Below are 24,089 nucleotides of genomic sequence, written 5' to 3'. Positions count from 1 at the left end.
CATTTTATGCCATTTTTGGGTGCTCCTGGGGCCCCTGTTGAGTGTGTGTGACATTTCCAATGTTTTTTTCACCAGAAAAATGCATTAGAAGCAAGTTGAAAAACTGAAAAAAACGACATACTAACCTCTTACGTTTTTTTTCAAAAATTGACCCCATAAAATTTTGGCATTTTATGCCATTTTTGGGTGCTCCTGGGGCCCCTGTTGAGTGTGTGTGACATTTCCAATGTTTTTTTCACCAGAAAAATGCATTAAAGGAACTTGAAAAAAAATGAAAAAAACGACATACTAACACCTTACGTGTTTTTTTCAAAAATTGACCCCCTAAAATTTTGGCATTTTATGCCATTTTTGGGTGCTCCTGGGGCCCCTGTTGAGTGTGTGTGACGTTTCCAATGTTTTTTTCACCGGAAAAATGCATTGAAGGAACTTGAAAAAAAATTAAAAAAACGACATACTAACCCCTTACGTTTTTTTTCAAAAATTGACCCCCTAAAATTTGGGCATTTTATGCCATTTTTGGGTGCTCCTGGGGCCCCTGTTGAGTGTGTGTGACATTTTCAATGTTTTTTTCACCAGAAAAATGCATTAAAGGAACTTGAAAAAAAATGAAAAAAACGACATACTAACCCCTTACGTTTTTTTCAAAAATTGACCCCCTAAAACTTTGGCATTTTATACCATTTTTGGGTGCTTCTGGGGCCCCTGTTGAGTGTGTGTGAGGTTTCCCCTGTTTTTTTCACCAAAAAAATGCATTAGAAGCAAGTTGAAAAAAAATGAAAAACCGATATACTAACCCCTTACGTTTTTTTTTTTTCAAAAATTGACCCCATGAAATTTTGGCATTTTATGCCATTTTTGGGTGCTCCTGGGGCCCCTGTTGAGTGTGTGTGACATTTTCAATGTTTTTTTCACCAGAAAAATGCATTAAAGGAACTTGAAAAAAAATGAAAAAAACGACATACTAACCCCTTACGTTTTTTTCAAAAATTGACCCCCTAAAACTTTGGCATTTTATACCATTTTTGGGTGCCCCTGGGGCCCCTGTTGAGTGTGTGTGAGGTTTCCCCTGTTTTTTCACCAGAAAAATGCATTAGAAGCAAGTTGAAAAACTGAAAAAAACGACATACTAACCCCTTACGTTTTTTTTCAAAAATTGACCCGTTAAAATTTTGGCATTTTATGCCATTTTTGGGTGCTCCTGGGGCCCCTGTTGAGTGTGTGTGAGGTTTCCCCTGTTTTTTCACCAGAAAAATGCATTAGAAGGAAGTTGAAAAAAACTGAAAAAAAAAAAAAAACGACATACTAACCCCTTACGTTTTTTTTCAAAAATTGACCCCCTAAAATTTGGGCATTTTATGCCATTTTTGGGTGCTCCTGGGGCCCCTGTTGAGTGTGTGTGACGTTTCCAATGTTTTTTTCACCAGAAAAATGCATTAAAGGAACTTGAAAAAAATGAAAAAAACGACATACTAACCCCTTACGTTTTTTTTTTCAAAAATTGACCCCATGAAATTTTGGCATTTTATGCCATTTTTGGGTGCTCCTGGGGCCCCTGTTGAGTGTGTGTGACATTTCCAATGTTTTTTTCACCAGAAAAATGCATTAAAGGAACTTGAAAAAAAATGAAAAAAACGACATACTAACCCCTTACGTTTTTTTCAAAAATTGACCCCCTAAAACTTTGCCATTTTATACCATTTTTGGGTGCCCCTGGGGCCCCTGTTGAGTGTGTGTGACATTTCCAATGTTTTTTTCACCAGAAAAATGCATTAAAGGAACTTGAAAAAAAATGAAAAAAACGACATACTAACCCCTTACGTTTTTTTCAAAAATTGACCCCCTAAAACTTTGGCATTTTATACCATTTTTGGGTGCCCCTGGGGCCCCTGTTGAGTGTGTGTGAGGTTTCCCCTGTTTTTTCACCAGAAAAATGCATTAGAAGCAAGTTGAAAAACTGAAAAAAACGACATACTAACCCCTTACGTTTTTTTTCAAAAATTGACCCGTTAAAATTTTGGCATTTTATGCCATTTTTGGGTGCTCCTGGGGCCCCTGTTGAGTGTGTGTGAGGTTTCCCCTGTTTTTTCACCAGAAAAATGCATTAGAAGGAAGTTGAAAAAAACTGAAAAAAAAAAAAAAAACGACATACTAACCCCTTACGTTTTTTTTCAAAAATTGACCCCCTAAAATTTGGGCATTTTATGCCATTTTTGGGTGCTCCTGGGGCCCCTGTTGAGTGTGTGTGACGTTTCCAATGTTTTTTTCACCAGAAAAATGCATTAAAGGAACTTGAAAAAAATGAAAAAAACGACATACTAACCCCTTACGTTTTTTTTTTCAAAAATTGACCCCATGAAATTTTGGCATTTTATGCCATTTTTGGGTGCTCCTGGGGCCCCTGTTGAGTGTGTGTGACATTTCCAATGTTTTTTTCACCAGAAAAATGCATTAAAGGAACTTGAAAAAAAATGAAAAAAACGACATACTAACCCCTTACGTTTTTTTCAAAAATTGACCCCCTAAAACTTTGCCATTTTATACCATTTTTGGGTGCCCCTGGGGCCCCTGTTGAGTGTGTGTGAGGTTTCCCCTGTTTTTTCACCAGAAAAATGCATTAGAAGCAAGTTGAAAAACTGAAAAAAACGACATACTAACCCCTTACGTTTTTTTTCAAAAATTGACCCGTTAAAATTTTGGCATTTTATGCCATTTTTGGGTGCTCCTGGGGCCCCTGTTGAGTGTGTGTGAGGTTTCCCCTGTTTTTTCACCAGAAAAATGCATTAGAAGGAAGTTGAAAAAAACTGAAAAAAAAAAAAAACGACATACTAACCCCTTACGTTTTTTTTCAAAAATTGACCCCCTAAAATTTGGGCATTTTATGCCATTTTTGGGTGCTCCTGGGGCCCCTGTTGAGTGTGTGTGACGTTTCCAATGTTTTTTTCACCAGAAAAATGCATTAAAGGAACTTGAAAAAAAATGAAACAAACGACATACTAACCCCTTACGTTTTTTGTCAAAAATTGACCCCCTAAAACTTTGGCATTTTATACCATTTTTGGGTGCTTCTGGGGCCCCTGTTGAGTGTGTGTGAGGTTTCCCCTGTTTTTTTCACCAAAAAAATGCATTAGAAGCAACCTTAAAAAAAAATGAAAAAACGACATACTAACCCCTTACGTTTTTTTTCAAAAATTGACCCCCTAAAATTTTGGCATTTTATGCCATTTTTGGGTGCTCCTGGGGCCCCTGTTGAGTGTGTGTGAGGTTTCCCCTGTTTTTTTTTCACCAGAAAAATGCATTAGAAGGAAGTTGAAAAAAACTGAAATAAAAAAACGACATACTAACCCCTTACGTTTTTTTTCAAAAATTGACCCCCTAAAATTTTGGCATTTTATGCCATTTTTGGGTGCTCCTGGGGCCCCTGTTGAGTGTGTGCGAGGTTTCCCCTGTTTTTATCACCAGAAAAATGCATTAGAAGCAAGTTGAAAAACTGAAAAAAACGACATACTAACCCCTTACGTTTTTTTTTTTCAAAAATTGACCCAATAAAATTTTGGCATTTTATGCCATTTTTGGGTGCTCCTGGGGCCCCTGTTGAGTGTGTGTGACGTTTCCAATGTTTTTTTCACCAAAAAAATGCATTAGAAGCAAGTTGAAAAAAATGAAAAAACGACATACTAACCCCTTACGTTTTTTTTGTCAAAAATTGACCCCTAAAATTTTGTTATTTTGCCATTTTTGGATGCTCCTGGGGCCCCTGTTGAGTGTGTGTGAGGTTTCCCCTGTTTTTTACACCAGAAAAATGCATTAGAAGCAAGTTGAAAAAAACTGAAAAAAAACCGACATACTAACCCCTTACGTTTTTTTTTCAAAAATTGACCCCCTAAAATTTTGGCATTTTATGCCATTTTTGGGTGCTCCTGGGGCCCCTGTTGAGTGTGTGTGAGGTTTCTCCTGTTTTTTCACCAGAAAAATGCATTAGAAGCATGTTGAAAAAAAATGAAAAAAACGACATACTAACCCCTTACGTTTTTTTCAAAAATTGACCCCCTAAAACTTTGGCATTTTATACCATTTTTGGGTGCTTCTGGGGCCCCTGTTGAGTGTGTGTGAGGTTTTCCCTGTTTTTTTTCACCAAAAAAATGCATTAGAAGCAAGTTTAAAAAAATGAAAAAACGACATACTAACCCCTTACGTTTTTTTGTCAAAAATTGACCCCCTAAAATTTTGTTATTTTGCCATTTTTGGATGCTACTGTGGCCCCTGTTGAGTGTGTGTGAGGTTTCCTCTGTTTTTTACACCAGAAAAATGCATTAGAAGCAAGTTGAAAAAAACTGAAAAAAAACGACATACTAACCCCTTACGTTTTTTTTCAAAAATTGACCCCCTAAAATTTTGGCATTTTATGCCATTTTTGGGTGCTCCTGGGGCCCCTGTTGAGTATGTGTGAGGTTTCCCCTGTTTTTTTTCACCAGAAAAATGCATTAGAAGCAAGTTGAAAAAAAAATGAAAAAAACGACATACTAACCCCTTACGGTTTTTTTTTTCAAAAATTGACCCCCTAAAATTTGGGCATTTTATGCCATTTTTGAGTGCTCCTGGGGCCCCTGTTGAGTGTGTGTGAGGTTTCCCCTGTTTTTTTCACCAAAAAAATGCATTAGAAGCAAGTTTAAAAAAATGAAAAAACGACATACTAACCCCTTACGTTTTTTTGTCAAAAATTGACCCCCTAAAATTTTGTTATTTTGCCATTTTTGGGTGCTCCTGGGGCCCCTGTTGAGTATGTGTGAGGTTTCCCCTGTTTTTTTTCACCAGAACAATGCATTAGAAGCAAGTTGAAAAAAAAATGAAAAAAACGACATACTAACCCCTTACGTTTTTTTCAAAAATTGACCCCCTAAAATTTTGGCATTTTTTGCCATTTTTGGGTGCCACTGGGGCCCCTGTTGAGTGTGTGTGAGGTTTCCCCTGTTTTTTCACCAGAAAAATGCATTAGAAGCAAGTTGAAAAACTGAAAAAAACGACATACTAACCCCTTACGTTTTTTTTCAAAAATTGACCCCTTAAAATTTTGGCATTTTATGCCATTTTTGGGTGCTCCTGAGGCCCCTGTTGAGTGTGTGTGAGGTTTCCCCTGTTTTTTTCACCAGAAAAATGCATTAGAAGGAAGTTGAAAAAAACTGAAAAAAAAAAAAAAACGACATACTAACCCCTTACGTTTTTTTTTTTTCAAGAATTGACCCCATGAAATTTTGGCATTTTATGCCATTTTTGGGTGCTCCTGTTGAGTGTGTGTGACCTTTTCCAATGTTTTTTTCACCAGAAAAATGCATTAAAGGAAGTTGAAAAAAAATGAAAAAAACGACATACTAACCCCTTACGCTTTTTTCAAAAATTGACCCCCTAAATTTTTGGCATTTTATGCCATTTTTGGGTGCTCCTGGGGCCCCTGTTGAGTGTGTGTGACGTTTCCAATGTTTTTTTCACCGGAAAAATGCATTGAAGGAACTTGAAAAAAAATTAAAAAAACGACATACTAACCCCTTACGTTTTTTTTCAAAAATTGACCCCCTAAAATTTGGGCATTTTATGCCATTTTTGGGTGCTCCTGGGGCCCCTGTTGAGTGTGTGTGAGGTTTCCCCTGTTTTTTTCACCAGAAAAATGCATTAGAAGCAAGTTGAAAAAAAATGAAAAAACGACATACTAACCCCTTACGTTTTTTTGTCAAAAATTGACCCCCTAAAATTTTGTTATTTTGCCATTTTTGGGTGCTCCTAGGGCCCCTGTTGAGTGTGTGTGACGTTTCCAATGTTTTTTTCACCAGAAAAATGCATTAAAGGAACTTGAAAAAAAATGAAAACAACGACATACTAACCCCTTACGTTTTTTTTGTCAAAAATTGACCCCCTAAATTTTTGGCATTTTATGCCATTTTTGGGTGCTCCTGGGGCCCCTGTTGAGTGTGTGTGAGGTTTCCCCTGTTTTTTCACCAGAAAAATGCATTAGAAGCAAGTTGAAAAACTGAAAAAAACGACATACTAACCCCTTACGTTTTTTTTCAAAAATTGACCCCTTAAAATTTTGGCATTTTATGCCATTTTTGGGTGCTCCTGAGGCCCCTGTTGAGTGTGTGTGAGGTTTCCCCTGTTTTTTTCACCAGAAAAATGCATTAGAAGGAAGTTGAAAAAAACTGAAAAAAAAAAAAAACGACATACTAACCCCTTACGTTTTTTTTTTTTCAAGAATTGACCCCATGAAATTTTGGCATTTTATGCCATTTTTGGGTGCTCCTAGGGCCCCTGTTGAGTGTGTGTGACGTTTCCAATGTTTTTTTCACCAGAAAAATGCATTAAAGGAACTTGAAAAAAAATGAAAACAACGACATACTAACCCCTTACGTTTTTTTGTCAAAAATTGACCCCTAAAATTTTGTTATTTTGCCATTTTTGGATGCTCCTGGGGCCCCTGTTGAGTGTGTGTGAGGTTTCCCCTGTTTTTTACACCAGAAAAATGCATTAGAAACAAGTTGAAAAAAACTGAAAAAAAAAACCGACATACTAACCCCTTATGTTTTTTTTCAAAAATTGACCCCCTAAAATTTTGGCATTTTATGCCATTTTTGGGTGCTCCTGGGGCCCCTGTTGAGTGTGTGTGAGGTTTCCCCTGTTTTTTTCACCAGAAAAATGCATTAGAAGCAAGTTGAAAAAAAAAGGAAAAAACGACATACTAACCCCTTACGTTTTTTTGTCAAAAATTGACCCCCTAAAATTTTGTTATTTTGCCATTTTTGGATGCTCCTGGGGCCCCTGTTGAGTGTGTGTGAGGTTTCCCCTGTTTTTTTCACCAGAAAAATGCATTAGAAGGAAGTTGAAAAAAACTGAAAAAAAAAAAAACGACATACTAACCCCTTACGTTTTTTTTTTCAAGAATTGACCCCATGAAATTTTGGCATTTTATGCCATTTTTGGGTGCTCCTGTTGAGTGTGTGTGACCTTTTCCAATGTTTTTTTCACCAGAAAAATGCATTAAAGGAAGTTGAAAAAAAATGAAAAAAACGACATACTAACCCCTTACATTTTTTTCAAAAATTGACCCCCTAAATTTTTGGCATTTTATGCCATTTTTGGGTGCTCCTGGGGCCCCTGTTGAGTGTGTGTGAGGTTTCCCCTGTTTTTTTCACCAGAAAAATGCATTAGAAGCAAGTTGAAAAAAAATGAAAAAACGACATACTAACCCCTTACGTTTTTTTGTCAAAAATTGACTCCCTAAAATTTTGTTATTTTGCCATTTTTGGGTGCTCCTAGGGCCCCTGTTGAGTGTGTGTGACGTTTCCAATGTTTTTTTCAACAGAAAAATGCATTAAAGGAACTTGAAAAAAAATGAAAACAACGACATACTAACCCCTTACGTTTTTTTTGTCAAAAATTGACCCCTAAAATTTTGTTATTTTGCCATTTTTGGATGCTCCTGGGGCCCCTGTTGAGTGTGTGTGAGGTTTCCCCTGTTTTTTACACCAGAAAAATGCATTAGAAACAAGTTGAAAAAAACTGAAAAAAAACCCGACATACTAACCCCTTACGTTTTTTTTCAAAAATTGACCCCCTAAAATTTTGGCATTTTATGCCATTTTGGGGTGCTCCTGGGGCCCCTGTTGAGTGTGTGTGAGGTTTCTCCTGTTTTTTCACCAGAAAAATGCATTAGAAGCATGTTGAAAAAAAAATGAAAAAAACGACATACTAACCCCTTACGTTTTTTTCAAAAATTGACCCCCTAAAACTTTGGCATTTTATACCATTTTTGGGTGCTTCTGGGGCCCCTGTTGAGTGTGTGTGAGGTTTCCCCTGTTTTTTTCACCAAAAAAATGCATTAGAAGCAAGTTTAAAAAAATGAAAAAACGACATACTAACCCCTTACGTTTTTTTGTCAAAAATTGACCCCCTAAAATTTTGTTATTTTGCCATTTTTGGATGCTCCTGGGGCCCCTGTTGAGTGTGTGTGAGGTTTCCTCTGTTTTTTACACCAGAAAAATGCATTAGAAGCAAGTTGAAAAAAACTGAAAAAAAACGACATACTAACCCCTTACGTTTTTTTTCAAAAATTGACCCCCTAAAATTTTGGCATTTTATGCCATTTTTGGGTGCTCCTGGGGCCCCTGTTGAGTGTGTGTGAGGTTTCCCCTGTTTTTTCACCAGAAAAATGCATTAGAAGCAATTTGAAAAAAAAATGAAAAAAACGACATACTAACCCCTTACGTTTTTTTCAAAAATTGACCCCCTAAAATTTTGGCATTTTTTGCCATTTTTGGGTGCCACTGGGGCCCCTGTTGAGTGTGTGTGAGGTTTCCCCTGTTTTTTCACCAGAAAAATGCATTAGAAGCAAGTTGAAAAACTGAAAAAAACGACATACTAACCCCTTACGTTTTTTTTCAAAAATTGACCCCTTAAAATTTTGGCATTTTATGCCATTTTTGGGTGCTCCTGAGGCCCCTGTTGAGTGTGTGTGAGGTTTCCCCTGTTTTTTTCACCAGAAAAATGCATTAGAAGGAAGTTGAAAAAAACTGAAAAAAAAAAAAAACGACATACTAACCCCTTACGTTTTTTTTTTTCAAGAATTGACCCCATGAAATTTTGGCATTTTATGCCATTTTTGGGTGCTCCTGGGGCCCCTGTTGAGTGTGTGTGACCTTTTCCAATGTTTTTTTCACCAGAAAAATGCATTAAAGGAAGTTGAAAAAAAATGAAAAAAACGACATACTAACCCCTTACGTTTTTTTCAAAAATTGACCCCCTAAAACTTTGGCATTTTATACCATTTTTGGGTGCTCCTGGGGCCCCTGTTGAGTGTGTGTGAGATTTCCTCTGTTTTTTACACCAGAAAAATGCATTAGAAGCAACCTGAAAAAAACTGAAAAAAAACGACATACTAACCCCTTACGTTTTTTTTCAAAAATTGACCCCTTAAAATTTTGTTATTTTGCCATTTTTGGATGCTCCTGGGGCCCCTGTTGAGTGTGTGTGAGGTTTCCTCTGTTTTTTACACCAGAAAAATGCATTAGAAGCAACTTGAAAAAAAATGAAAAAAACGACATACTAACCCCTTACGTTTTTTTCAAAAATTGACCCCCTAAAATTTGCCATTTTATGCCATTTTTGGGTGCTTCTGGGGCCCCTGTTGAGTGTGTGTGAGGTTTCCCCTGTTCTTTTCACCAGAAAAATGCATTAGAAGGAAGTTGAAGTAAACTGAAAAAAAAAAAAAAATACGTTTTTTTTTTCAAAAATTGACCCCATGAAGTTTTGGCATTTTATGCCATTTTTGGGTGCTCCTGGGGCCCCTGTTGAGTGTGTGTGACGTTTCCAATGTTTTTTTCACCAGAAAAATGCATTAAAGGAACTTGAAAAAAAATGAAAAAAACGACATACTAACCACTTACGTTTTTTTTTTTCAAAAATTGACCCCATAAAATTTTGGCTTTTTATGCTATTTTTGGGTGCTCCTGGGGCCCCTGTTGAGTGTGTGTGACGTTTCCCCTGTTTTTTTCACCAGAAAAATGCATTAAAGGAAGTTGAAAAAAAATGAAAAAAACGACATACTAACCCCTTACGTTTTTTTCAAAAATTGACCCCCTAAAATTTTGGCATTTTATACCATTTTTGGGTGCTCCTGGGGCCCCTGTTGAGTGTGTGTGAGGTTTCCCCTGTTTTTTTCACCAAAAAAATGCATTAGAAGCAAGTTGAAAAAAAATGAAAAAACGACATACTAACCCCTTACGTTTTTTTGTCAAAAATTGACCCCCTAAAATGTTGTTATTTTGCCATTTTTGGATGCTCCTGGGGCCCCTGTTGAGTGTGTGAGGTTGAGTGTGTGAATACTGTCACCTTGTTTTTCTGCCTTCTATTGCAGCTGTGTTTGCATTTGTGTCTATTTTTGGTTCGTCTGTGTCACATCGTAAAATGTAGGGTAAAAAAAAAAAGTTATGTTATGTTATGTTTTTGTCCATATAAATTTAAGCTGTTTTTTATTTTTTAAATACATATACTGTAGTTATCCAGAAGAAAATTAGCGAATATAAAATCATGCTTGGATTAAAAAAAAAACAAAATAATGATGTGCTATGAGGCGACAGCATCTCACCGACTACCTTCCACGACGAGACCAAAAAATATTCCCATCGACATCTCAGCACAGTCACTTTAAAATATCCTCATTTATTGCCAAAAACTATTTCTTTAACAGCATGAAGAGCACAAGTTGTTTTTTGTTTTTTTTTAATTATATAACTACAAGGTCAGTGTACAGCGTTAATGCAACACTTCAGGGCCAGTAAGTGTGACTTTTAAAATCTTAAAAAGAAATGAGTTTTAGATAAGATGAATATGTTGAATTATGAGATAAAATGCTCATATGCATCAGCGCTATCACTGATTGAAAAGCAGCAAAATATCAGATCGCAGTGAGTAAATTTATTCATATTGAAGCGTGACCTTTGGTGAAAATCCACTGCTAAGTATATAAATTGTTCAGAACATATAATACTAAAATAGCGCTTAAGCCAGGGGTGGGCAAACTACGGCCCGGGGGCCACATCCGGCCCGCCCGGTGTTTCAATATGGCCCACCTGTTTTTTCCAAATATTTCATTTAAACTCAACACATAACCTGGCATCGTGGCTTGGGCCAATTTTTTGATGGTTGAGGTAGTAATAATGGTTTAGGTAGTTGAGGTAATAATAATAATAATAATAATAATAATAATAATAATAATAATAATAATAATAATAATAATAATAATAATAATAATAATAATGTTGTCAATGATAATAATAATAATAATAATAATAATAATAATAATAATAATAATAATAATAATAATAATAATAATAATAATAATAATAATAATAATGTTGTCAATAATGATAATAATAATAATAATAATAATAATAATAATAATAATAATAATGTTGTCAATAATGATAATAATACTACTATTATATTAATATTGTTGTTAATAATATTAATATAATAATGGTAGTAATATTACAAAATACTCCTGGAAAAAGGAGCACAAGCACAATAATAGTAATACAAATAATGATAATAATACTACTATTATATTAATATTGTTGTTAATAATATTAATACAATAATGGTAGTAATATTATTATTATAACAAAATAATAATAATATAATAACATTACTATAACTAATAATAATTCTAATAAAAATAACAATAATAATAATAATAATACATTGAGAAACACACGTTACATCAAATAAATGATTTCAAAGTGCACATATAGCAGATTGCATGACACTTTTACATGTAAAATATGTGTAAAAATATAGGTGTAAAAATGGACTGTTACGTGTAAAATACTACATAATCCCCCCCCCGTCAATTTTGTTAAATTAATGCGGCCCGCGAGTCAAAAAGTTTGCCCACCCCTGACCTAAGCAATAAAGCACCAAAACAAATAGACATATATTCACATTTTTATTTATATTTAATTTCTGGGAGGATATCGTGTACACCAAATATCCCATTGGCAGTTAAGCGCATTCATTGTGTTCAGAAGCCAGGAACAGTCACTTTGTTTTTAACAAACACAAATACAAAATAAAGATAACAACAAAAATAATGAACTGCATGTATAGAACATACAAAAAAAAACAAACAAAAAAAAATCCCATGCCTACTCAGTAGGTAACTTCAACATTCCGGCTCTTAAAGATGTGGATATTTACACATTTATAAAAATATACTTTATTTTTTTTTTTTTTTTTTTGCTTACATTCTAATGAAATGAAGCAGTGCCCTCACATAACGTTTTTTTTTCCCTTCATTGTTGACTTACATTCTGTAACAAAAATATTCCCTTAGTCTTTTAAGGCGAGATTCGCAACATCAGCAAGGCTTCACAAAAGGCACCAAATAACGGAGCAATTGTCCTTTTTTTTTTTTAAAAAAAAAAAAAAATTTTTTTTTTTTTGAGGAAATGCTATTTTCTTTTACTTTTCTCTATTTTTCCATATAACTAAGCAATATGTCACATGTGAGAAAGAGAGAAAAAGAGTACCGGTGGATGATATTTACAAACAGAAACTAACATCACGCCTACTCATGCTTGAATACGTAAGTGCTTTTTTTTTTTTTTTTTTTTTCTTTTTCCAAAGAAAATGTATCACAGCATCATCACTACATAATAGAGAATCTTTGTAGAAAATATGGCCCCCTTGCTCACTTCAAATAATACAAATATGCAAATCATTGTTCACATCAATACCAAAGAATGAAACAAAAACATGGCACATGTACAATATACATATATTGTAGTTTATGTATATTAATTATTGTCTTTTGTACTGTATGCATCGCCGAGACAATGGCGACGAACGACGTCGCTTGAACGTGTCGCAGCTGCTGGGCAATCTTCACTTTCTCTGTATACGTGATGGAAGAGAGCCATCATTTTTAAGTCCTTTAAGTGCTGCATCTGTTTTTTTTTCAGAGCTGGAGGAGAAAGAAAAGAAAAAAAAAAAAAAAAAAAAAAACCTTGCCCAGTCCTTGACATGTGGATACATCTCAGGATTGACCCACCATTGCTGAGAGCCGTCATAAAAGTGCTTCTTTTTTTTTTTTATTCAAAAGAGTCTTTTGATGCTGATGTTCCTTTTCCTGGAATACTCTTATGGAAGGAAATCTAACATATTTCAATTGTCCTTGGAGAAAGAGTGGTTTGCAGGTCTGATAACGGGGTAGGAACAGGGGAGCTGTAGATGTTGGAGACCACCGAAGAAGGAAAAGGAGAAGCTACCTGGGATTGGAAGGTGCTGGACATGGACACTGAAGGATACGTGGTAGCAATGGAAGGAGATGGATAAGAAGTGTGAGCAGGAGAAGAGTAGCAGGATGTGACCGGAGACGGGTAAGAAGACACCGGGGACGGGTACGAGGTGATGGGCGAGGGGTAGCTTGACGCAGGCGAGGCGACCGACGCCGACGCCGTCACGGGTACCGCCCCGGACGCCGTTTTGTCGGCTTTCTTGTCCTTCTGCCGGAGATGAATCTTCGTGTGTCGTTTTCTCTCGTCGCTGCGAGCAAACTTACGCCCGCATATCTCGCACGCAAATGGCTTCTCGCCCGTGTGAGTGCGAATATGCGTCGTGAGATGGTCGCTACGACTGAAATTACGCATGCAGATACGGCACTGGAACGGTTTCTGACCGGTGTGGATTCGAATATGCCGTGTCAGTTCATCGGAGCGGGAGAAACGGCGGTCGCAGGTCTCGACCGGGCAAGCGTAGGGCCTCTCGTGCGGCGGGGTCTTACTCGGGCGAGTCGGGTACTTGCGCATGCGGCTGGGTTTGATCAGCTGAGACTGATAGACGCTTTTTAGATCTTGAGAACCCGTTTGAGTCGCAAAGGCCTTAATGGTGGAAAGAGGAGTGAGGGAGGGCTGGCTTGACTGAGTCTGGAACGGTTTCTGATCAGGGGGGACCAGGCTGATTTCTCCCTGCTGTTGCGGGAATAAGTAGTCGGGAATCATGGGAACAGGGAAGCTCGTGCTGCAGGTTTTCCCGTTAGGATAAGCAGGAGGAGGGTATTGTGCGCTTCCACCGGAACCGGTAAAGGCTTGGACCTGATCGGGGAAGATATCTGAGTTGGGGTTCGAGTAAGTCGGCGCGGCGGAGTAAATGGGGTTGGGCTCGCTGTGGTGAATCGAGGAGCTCTGCGATGATGAGGAGCTCGAAGACGGGGAAGAAGCGGATGTCGATGATGTGCTCGACGAGGTGCTCTGCGAGGTCACGGACGAGGAGCTGGAACTCGCGGGAATGTTCCCCACCAGACCGGTGAACAGGCCCAAAATTGGCTCCGCCCACAGGCTGTTGCTGCAGGTGGTGGCGGGTTCGAGGGTGAAGCGGCCCGTGTAGGAAATAGGGGGCAGTCTTGGGGTGGGGTATGTTTGGTCCCCGACGGACTTCTCACAGTTGAAGGGGATGTCAGGGAGCGTGTCTGTGGGGGAGGGGGGAGGAAGACACGTTACTCCAGTTGCACACCAGTAAAACATCTCCCCACCAGTATATCTCAATAAAATGGGTTTGAGTCGACTGTCAATAAAGCAGGAAGTTGACGTTTTCGTCACTTTCGAGCAAATTAAATAATTAAATAAAATTTAATTAAAATGTAAGTAATTTTATTGAATTATTTTAAAATTAAATAAAAATAATTAAATTAAATAAACTATTTAAAAAAAAATCTAAAACTACTGCAGGCTGACATTTCACTAGTTAGAATTTCAAAAAATCTTATAATACCATAATTTATAGTTATTACAACATCAATTTTCCTATTTAACATATTACAAGTTTAATTTAAATGGAGAACAGAAGCACGCAGTGACAGTCAGACTGTCAATAAATTGACAGGAAGTTGACGTTTTTGTCACTTACGAGCAAATTAAGTAATAAAATAAAATAAAATTAAAATGTAATTAATTTAATTAAATTAATTTAAAATTAAATTAAAATAATTAAATCAAGTAAACTATTTAAAAAATATAAGAAATTACTGCAGGCTGACATTTCGCTAGTTACAATTTCAGAACATCTTAAAATACCAGAATTTATAGTTATTACAACATCAATTTTCCTATTTTAACATATAGTTAAAATAAGTTAAGTTTAATTTAAATGGAGAACAGAAGCACGCAGTGACAGCAATGGGTTTCAATCGACTGTCAATAAATTGACAGGAAGTTGACGTTTTCGTCACTTACGAGCAAATTAAATAATTAAATAAAATTTAATTAAAATGTAATCAATTTAATTTAATTATTTTAAAATTAAATTTAAAAAATTAAATTAAGTAAACTATTTAAAAAATATAAGAAATTACTGCAGGCTGACATTTCACTAGTTACAATTTCAGAAAATCTTAAAATACCATAATTTATAGTTATTACAACATCAATTTTCCTATTTTAACATATGACAAGTTTAATATGACAGCAATGGGTTTGAATGGGTTTTGAATCGACTGTCAATAAATTGACAGGAAGTTGACATTTTCGTCACTTATGAGCAAACTAAATAATTAAATCAAATTAAATTAAAATGTCATTAATTTAATTAAATTAATTTAAAGTTAAATTAAAAATAATTAAATTGAATAAACTATTTAAAAAAACAAAAACTACTGCAGGCTGACATTTCACTAGTTATAATTTTAAAAAAATCTTAAAATACCATAATTTATAGTTATTACAACATGAATTTTCCCATTTTAACATATGACAAGTTTAATTGAAAAGATCCCTCACCTCCAGCAAGATGGTCATACTGCTCTCCTGGTTCGCCGGAACCGAAGCCTGCACCTTCCGGCGCGGAAGCTGTGAGGAACGGTGTCCCCGCCGAAGTGAGCATCATCACCTCCTCCAGCTTGGGGTAGTTGTTATCCATGGGGGAGTGAGGGAAGCTCAGGGGCTCAGAGATCTGCAGGGCTGGGAGGATCATCTCGGTCTTGGCTGCAGCCATCCTCTCTCCTGGTGCTGCTGCCGGAGCTTCTGCTGGAGGCTTGGAGGCTGGTGGCTGAGGAAGAGTTGCAGGTAGGTGGGAAGAGCTTGCACACCTCACGTCTGATGATGCCGGGGGAAGATGCTGCGCTCTTGTGCTCCACTCGTCCTTTTAGTTTTCCGTTTCTCCTAGAGATGAGCAAAAAATCCACTTTTTTTGCTTTTTTAGAAAAAATCAAAAGTGTCCTTTTTACTCATTTGCAAAAATGAATAAATACATAAAACTTAATTTATATATATATGTATATATAATACACTATTTCTCCAGTCGGGTTCTAACCCTTTTTTGGATTTGATGTTTTATTGACTTTTGACTTTTGGCGTGATGTTTAGGGAGGTCTAGTGTTTCCCTATCCGCTCTAACAGTTGCTTTTGTGGGCTTCTCAGGGCTGTCTCAGCGCCGAAAGGTTTCCCGCGGCTTATAAACTCTCTCTCTGTGACGTAGATGTCCATATATGGGGCGGAGGAAGCCCATATTTAGTCACTGCGGTGGAGGACACATGACGCCGGCCCTGGAGGGGAAAAAGCAAGAGCGCGATTGAGACTTGATTCTTAAAAGCTCCGGTAGTAAATTTTAAAAAGACGATGCGGTTCTACGCGTTTTTATATTTTGTAAAAGCCTAAAAATTGTCGCTCGCTCACCGTCCTTGCCGTGAGATTTCATTTGGATTTCCCATCTGTGCAGCAGACTTGCGCCGCTTGCCGGAAAGCCCCGCTCCGCCGCGCCTTATAAGGTCGTGACCACATAAGGACTTGTTCCGGTTGGGGTTCCAGTTCCCCTTGCCCTTGTTTGGGACTTCCTGAGGCGGCGCTGTTTTTTTTTTTTTGGCAAAGGAGAGCTTCTGGAGAGTAAATCATGGCCAGAGCTCTCAATAAGTCATGTCAGCAGCAGCGTCTCGATTCTTCTGATTTATTTTCACTCCAAGATCCGACCGCTCAGAGGAACTAATGCACTTTGGGTCCGTCTAAGAGAGAAAAGATGGATTTTGCAACATTTATGCTGGACTGTTTGCTCAGTAGACTTAACAACATTAGTAAAAGAGATAATAAAATAAAATAAAATAAAATAAAATAAAATAAAATAAAATAAAATAAAATAAAATAAAATAAAATAAAATAAAATAAAATAAAATAAAATAAAATAATAATAATAATAATAATATAATAATTTTTTAAAACTATAGAAAAAAATAACATTACATCTTACATTACATCTTGTATAGAATAAAAATATCATAATGCCCTTTATTGTCATTTTACATATAATAGAATGAAATTGCAGCATCTCCATTTTCAGTGTAAGACAGTATAACAGCACAAAATATAGAAATTAGAAGAATAAATAATAATAAATAACAAAGGGTCTACATTGTAGAGGACGATTGGTTGCTTAATATTGATAATAAGTACAGTTTTGAATTTCATAATGAATATGCACACATAGTTAGTTGCCCAAAGATGCTTAGGAATATGCACATATATAGACTTAAGAACTTTAGTAAAAGAGATGCTCAGTAATAATAATAAAAAACTATGGACAAAATAACATAACATGGTGTATAGAATAAAAAAAATATGGATAATAAATACAGTTTTGAATTTTTTAATGAATATGCACACCTAGTTTGTTGCCCAAAGATGCTTAGGAATGTGCACACATAGACTTAAGAACTTTAGTAAAAGAGATGCTCAGTAATAATAATTAAAAAAAAATGTTGGTGAAAAGAATAAAAAAAATATGGATAATAAGTATTACTTTAGGTAGGTACTTTAAGTATATACTTTAGTAAAATAGATGCTCAGAGAGGGTTTGAGTCGACTGTCAATAAATTGGCAGGAAGTTGACATTTTCATCACTTACAATAAGTGATAAACTTAATAAACTATTAAATATATAAACTATAAACTAATAACTATAAACTATTAAAAATTCTAAAATTATTACAGGCTGATATTTCACTAGTTACAATTTCTTTAAAATTTTTTTACATTTTTTTTATTCTTAAAATACCATGATTTATAGTTATTACTACAAAGCAGCCACAAGTCACTGAATTCACACCACAACATGAATTTTAAGTACTGTACAGTAAAGAGATAATAAGTACAGTTTTGAATTTTAGAATGAATATGCACATAAAAAACTAATAATAAACTATGGACAAAATAACATAAAATATTGGTGTATAGAATAAAAAAATATTAATAATAAGTACAGTTTTGAATTTCATAATGAATATGCACATAAAAAACTATAGACAAAATAACATAAAATATTGGTGTATAGAATAAAAAAATATGAAAAATAAGTACAGTTTTGAATTTCATAATGAATATGCACATAAAAAAACTAATAAAAAACTATGGACAAAATAACGTAAAATATTGGTGTAAAGAATAAAAAATATGGATAATAAGTACAGTTTTGAATTTCATAATGAATATGCACATAAATAACATAAAATATTGGTGTATAGAATAAAAAAATATGAATATAAGTACAGTTTTGAATTTCATAATGAATATGCACATAAAAAAGTAATTAAAAACTATGGACGAAATAACATAAAATATTGGTGTATAGAATAAAAAAAATATGAATAATAAGTACAGTTTTGAATTTCATAATGAATATCCACATAAAAAACTAATAAAAAACTATGGACAAAATAACATAAAATATTGGTGTATAGAATAAAAAATATGGATAGTAAGTACAGTTTTGAATTTCAGAATGAAAGATGCTTAGGAATGTGCCCAACAACTCGGCCCCAGCGTTAATGGAGTAATCATTGCTGTCTGTCTAGCTGGGGCTTGTCCCCTGCTCAACATTGAGACCATCTGTCTGCCACCCAGCAGCCTAACGGGCCTTGGCAACAAAGCTGCACTCAGCTGTGAGGGTGCAGGCTGGATGCTGACGCCCCCCCCCCTCCAGCTGAGGCTCCATCATCATCATCGGCCAGCGCTGCTTCATGACGAGCATGTTTCCGTAATGTATAGGCAGCGGTTGAGATCCCATTGGGAGCATGGACTTCATTTATCTTTAGTCTCATTTGCTGTTGTTTTCTCTTTCGCTTTCTCACAGGAAGTCAACAAACTGTCAATTATAATAACATACTATGGATAATTCATAATGTCGCCTATAGAGAACATACTAACTCCTTATTTCTAAAATCACAAATACTTCAACTTGCTGATATAGTTCATCTTCAAACAGCTAAAATAATGCATAAGGCTAAAAATAACCAATTAGCTAAAAATGTCATCCAATACTCTGGAAAGAAGTCCATTTTATGTAAGTAAAATTAAAATTAAAATTAAAATTAAAATTAAAATTAAAATTAAAATTAAAATTAAAATTAAAATTAAAATTAAAATTAAAATTAAAATTAAAATTAAAATTAAAATTAAAATTAAAATTAAAATTAAAATTAAAATTAAAATTAAAATTAAAATTAAAATTAATTAAAAAACATTAAAATTAATTCATTAATTAAGAAAAATTTAACTATATTAGGAAAGCAGGAAGTGAACAAATATGATATCAGGGAAGAAGTACATTTTATGTCATTGGATGGTCAAATCATCTTGTACTTCGGTACATGTCAAAAAAAATAAAAATAAAAATAAAAATAAAAATAAAAATAAAAATAAAAATAAAAATAAAAATAAAAATAAAAATAAAAATAAAAATAAAAATAAAAATAAAAATAAAAATAAAAATAAAAATAAAAATAAAAATAAAAATAAAAATAAAAATAAAAATAAAAATACAAATACAAATAAAAATAAAAATAAAAATAAAAATAAAAATTAAAATAAAAATTAAAATTAAAATTAAAATTAAAATTAAAATTAAAATTAAAATTAAAATTAAAATTAAAATTAAAATTAAAATTAAAATTAAAATTAATTAAAAAAACAATTAAAAAATTTTAAGTATATTAGGAAAGCAGGAAGTGAACAAATATGATATCAGGGAAGAAGTACATTTTATGTCATTGGATGGTCAAATCATCTTGTACTTCGGTACATGTCAAAAAAAATAAAAATAAAAATAAAAATAAAAATAAAAATAAAAATAAAAATAAAAATAAAAATAAAAATAAAAATAAAAAATAAAAATAAAAATAAAAATAAAAATAAAAATAAAAATAAAAATAAAAATAAAAATAAAAATAAAAATAAAAATAAAAATAAAAATTAAAATTAAAATTAAAAATAAAATTAAAATTAAAATTAAAATTAAAATTAAAATTAAAATTAAAATTAAAATTAAAATTAATTAAAAAAACAATTAAAAAATTTTAAGTATATTAGGAAAGCAGGAAGTGAACAAATGTAACAGTTACTGATTGTAAAAGTACCAGATGGAGGGGTGGGATTTAATAAGTGAACTGTGAACTGATTATGGGGAAAAATTAAAATTAAAATTAAAATTAAAATTAAAATTAAAATTAAAATTAAAATTAAAATTAAAATTAAATTAAATTAAATTAAATTAAATTAAATTAAATTAAATTAAATTAAATTAAATTAAATTAAAATTAAAATTAAAATTAAAATTAAAATTAAAATTAAAATTAAAATTAAAATTAAAATTAAAATTAAAATTAAAATTAAAATTAAAATTAAAATTAAAATTAAAATGTATTATGGAAAGCAGGAAGTGAACAAATGTAACAGTTACTGATTGTAAAAGTACCAGATGGAGGGGTAGGATTTAATAAGCTTGAATAGCTTGAAATACTGCATGTGTTCCCTTCTTCTGTTTACTCCATTACTCTACATACATATAAAGTATTGATGATTTGGAGGAGAAATAATCCTCAAGAGTGTAGCTGCAAGACGTCTGACGTTGTTTATTTGCGTCATGAAATACATCTAATACATTTTTGGTGGCAGTGGTATTTTTTTTTACCTAAACAAAGTGACACATCTCTTCAGAGGTGCATGCAGGTGCAAGTCTTGACACGATGATGGTGATGGTTACGCAACATATCTTTATCTGCGTAGGGGAGGTGATGACACCAAATCCAAACACCCGCCTGCATCTTGTGCTGTTTTTGGCCGTCAGGTACCGAGGTCATTATATTTTGCGGCAAAGCGAAGACGATGGAGTGCCGAGAGCAGATGAAAGAAGTCATCATTTGATGACACTGTAATAAAATCAGGATCGGGGCGGGAACTCTGGGAAAAGCAATAAAGTAATAAAGATGATAAACAGTTGGCAGTGCTTGTCTGGGCCTCCTTTTACTCTGATGCATGAAGGTGAAGCCCGATGCTGGGAGGGCAAGGTAGAGGAAATTAGGATGCTTGATGATAGCGATGGCTCGGCGGAATTGTGTATTGTGTGTGTTTGCATGTGGATTTAGGACCTGTCGGTTTATTCCCACCAATAGGCTCCGAATGAGTGAGGTCAGAGGACAGGAAATGCATCTAACTTTCAAGTTAAAGGTGATCCATGTAGCTGGACTACCTACCGCATGATGAAGAGGACAACACAAGTTCAATGGCTAATTTGCCTCTACGGATGAGAGAGACTGACAAAATGTGTGATGAAGGAATTATGAGTTATGAGAATTTTTTTTTTTAATATTCCAAATAGGAGCTTCCTCTTGGGCATTTTAAGGACAGTTTCACCTTTCCCGATGTTCTGGATGCAGTAGAAGTCAACCAGGAAAAGTATATGCCTCAAAGGAATCACTCAAGGCTTGTGTTTTGCTTTTTCTTTGGCTTTGTTTTATCTTTAGCTTCTTTTTTCGGCGACGCTTTTTTCAAAAGGACCTCCTGAGATCTTATCTCACTTTTAAAATCTTTTTTAAAATCACTTTTATCTCAAATTTTTTTAATTTAATAAAAAAATAAAATAAAAATAAAAATAAAAATAAAAATAAAAATAAAAATAAAAATAAAAATAAAAATAAAAATAAAAATAAAAATAAAAATAAAAATAAAAATAAAAATAAAAACAAAAACAAAAATAAAAATAAAAATAAAAATAAAAATAAAAATAAAAATAAAAATAAAAATAAAAATAAAAATAAAAATAAAAATAAAAATAAAAATAAAAATAAATAAATGGCAGTACGGCGGTCGAGTGGTTAGCGCTCAGACCTCACCTGGCGACGAGTCCAGGGTGTACCCCACTTCTCGCCCAAAGACAGCTGGGATAGGCTCCAGCACCCCCGCGACCAACGTGAGGAAAAGCGGTAGAAAATGAATGAATGAATGAATGAATGAATGAATGAATGAATGAATAAATAAATAAATAAAGATTGACATTAAGATTTTATTTTATTTTATTTTATTTTATTTTATTTTATTTTATTTTATTTTATTTTATTTTATTTTATTTTATTTTATTTTATTTTATTTTATTTTATTTTATTTTATTTTATTTTATTTTATTTTATTTTATTTTATTTTATTTTAAATAAAATGTATTACTTATTAACTCTTTCAACTAACCGGAACTATGTTCCTCATCACCGAAATCTGGGGGGTAAGTCACCACTGATGCACTACACTGTTGATGGGCATGTTATATAATTTCATGTAAAAAAAAAACTGTACTATCCCTTCAAAACATAGCAGATACTATTTTCATTATTTCTTATGAGGAGAATAATTTCACTATTCAAACAAATCTGAGGTGGACCAGCCTGCTGTAATGTATTCTATTCTACTGTATTACACAAAAAAACCAAGTGCGGAGGAGTGAGACTGAGATATTGATTAAAAAAAAAAAAGATGGAGAATCCCAGCACCCACACACAGTAAGTGGGAGCGAGCATCAGTTGTTGTGCTGTCAGCTGGGAGATGAACAGACAGACACTCGTGTCCCTCCCCATCACACCTCCTCACCCATGCTCTAGCCCCACACCAACCGTTGGTGTAATCCCTCGCTATTAGCATACAGGTGGTTTCCAACCTTTGTGACAACGTTAGATGCTAACTTAAGTTACAGTCCTCAATGTTGCATAACGTGAGGTGGGAGGAGAGCGAGAGAGCAAGAGAAAGAGAGAGAGCACACAATGCAGATCCATTCATCTGTCATTGATCCACTCATCCATCCAGCCATCATCCATCCATCCATCCATCATTCATCCACTCATCCATCAATCCATCAATCCATCACCCATCCACCCACCCATCCATCATTCATCCACTGATCCATCCATCAATCCATCCATCCATCCATCCATCCACCCATCCATCAATCCATCCATCATTCATCCACTCATCCAACAATCCATCCACCCACCCACCCATCCACACATCCATCATTCATCCACTCATCCACTCATCCACTCATCCACTCATCCACTCATCCATCCATTCGTCATTCATCCACTCATCCATCATCCATCCATCATTCATCCACCCATCCTTCCATCCAACCATCCATCCATCATTCATCCACTCATCCACTCATCCACTCATCCACTCATCCACTCATCCATCAATCCATCATCCATCCACCCACCCATTCATCCACTTATCCATCCATCTATCCCATCCATCCATCATTCATCCATCGATCTACCATCTATCAATCCATCCATCCACCCATCCATCCGTCCATCCATCCATCATTCATCCACTGATCCATCCATCCATCCATCCATCCACCCATCCATCAATCCATCCATCCATCCATTCATCCACTGATCCATCCATCCATCCATCAATCCATCCATCCATCAATCCATCATCCATCCACCCATCCACCCATCCATCCATCCATCCATCCATCCATCAATCCATCAATCCGTCATTCATCCATCCATCCATCCATCCGTCATTCATCCACTCATCCATCCATCCATCCATCCATCCAATGCAGATGAACCAAAATCCGATGGACGAGGATAAATAATAAATAACAGAAAAAGTCCAGTGAAAATTTGAAGTGTTGCATAAAAATCAGCAAAAAGAAGCGATGGTTTGATGCCGTCAAGTGAGATAAGATCTCAGGAGCTACATTGAGGTCAGTCCTTCTTTTGAAAAAAAGCGTCACCAAAACCTCAAGAGAAAACAAAGCCAAAGAAAAAGCAAAACACAAGCCTTGAGTGATTCCTTTCAGGCATATACTTTTCCTGGTTGACTTCTACTGCATCCAGAAACTGTCCTTAAAATTCCCAAGAGGAATCTCCTCTTTGGAATATTTGACACCTTCACTGGAGTGAAATCATAAAACCTGACAATGTTATTGAATTCCAACTCCACCCATTATGTTACAGTATAGTGTAGCATACCACCTGTTGATTCCCCGAAGCGGACTTGGGTATGCGGGCTTTATGTGAGTCGCCACATGATTGCCGCTTGAAAGATCAGAAGGTTTTTTTTTTTTTTTTTTACTGACCTACTGAAAGCTTTAGGCCTCGGAAATGTTTGAAAAATGATCTGCTTGCACTTTACAGTCACCGTAGGCCTCCCGCTTAATGTTGTGGAGGCGGAGCAGTGTCAAAAATGGCGGCGGCGTCAGATAGCGCCTCTATCGGCTTACCTGTCTGC

At 34.7% G+C, this 24,089-nt stretch overlaps 1 protein-coding gene across 1 annotated transcript; it reads right to left on the bottom strand.

Moving 5' to 3' along the window:
• Positions 1-11,466: 11,466 nt before the first annotated feature.
• On the bottom strand, positions 11,467-16,020 carry egr1 (early growth response 1). The gene is made up of 2 exons (XM_058063896.1): positions 15,318-16,020; positions 11,467-14,011 (listed from the first exon to the last, which is right to left on the bottom strand). Exons 1-2 carry the CDS (start codon positions 15,529-15,531, stop codon positions 12,699-12,701), a joined length of 1,527 nt encoding a protein of 508 aa, XP_057919879.1. The 5' UTR covers positions 15,532-16,020; the 3' UTR covers positions 11,467-12,698.
• Positions 16,021-24,089: the final 8,069 nt, after the last annotated feature.

Source organism: Doryrhamphus excisus, chromosome 23 (assembly GCF_030265055.1).
Source record: "Doryrhamphus excisus isolate RoL2022-K1 chromosome 23, RoL_Dexc_1.0, whole genome shotgun sequence".
Taxonomy (NCBI): domain Eukaryota; kingdom Metazoa; phylum Chordata; class Actinopteri; order Syngnathiformes; family Syngnathidae; genus Doryrhamphus; species Doryrhamphus excisus.
The sequence above is the reverse complement of the archived record's forward strand: the minus strand, read 5'-3'. Positions and strand labels throughout refer to the sequence as shown.

Bases quoted from the DNA above. Each gene is read 5' to 3' on its own strand.
- egr1 (XM_058063896.1), bottom strand. From the start codon at position 15,531: ATGGCTGCAGCCAAGACCGAGATGATCCTCCCAGCCCTGCAGATCTCT. The intron at 14,012-15,317 runs GTGAGGGATCTT...CCTCCCCCACAG, and splicing joins GTATGACCATCTTGCTGGAG to ACACGCTCCCTGACATCCCC.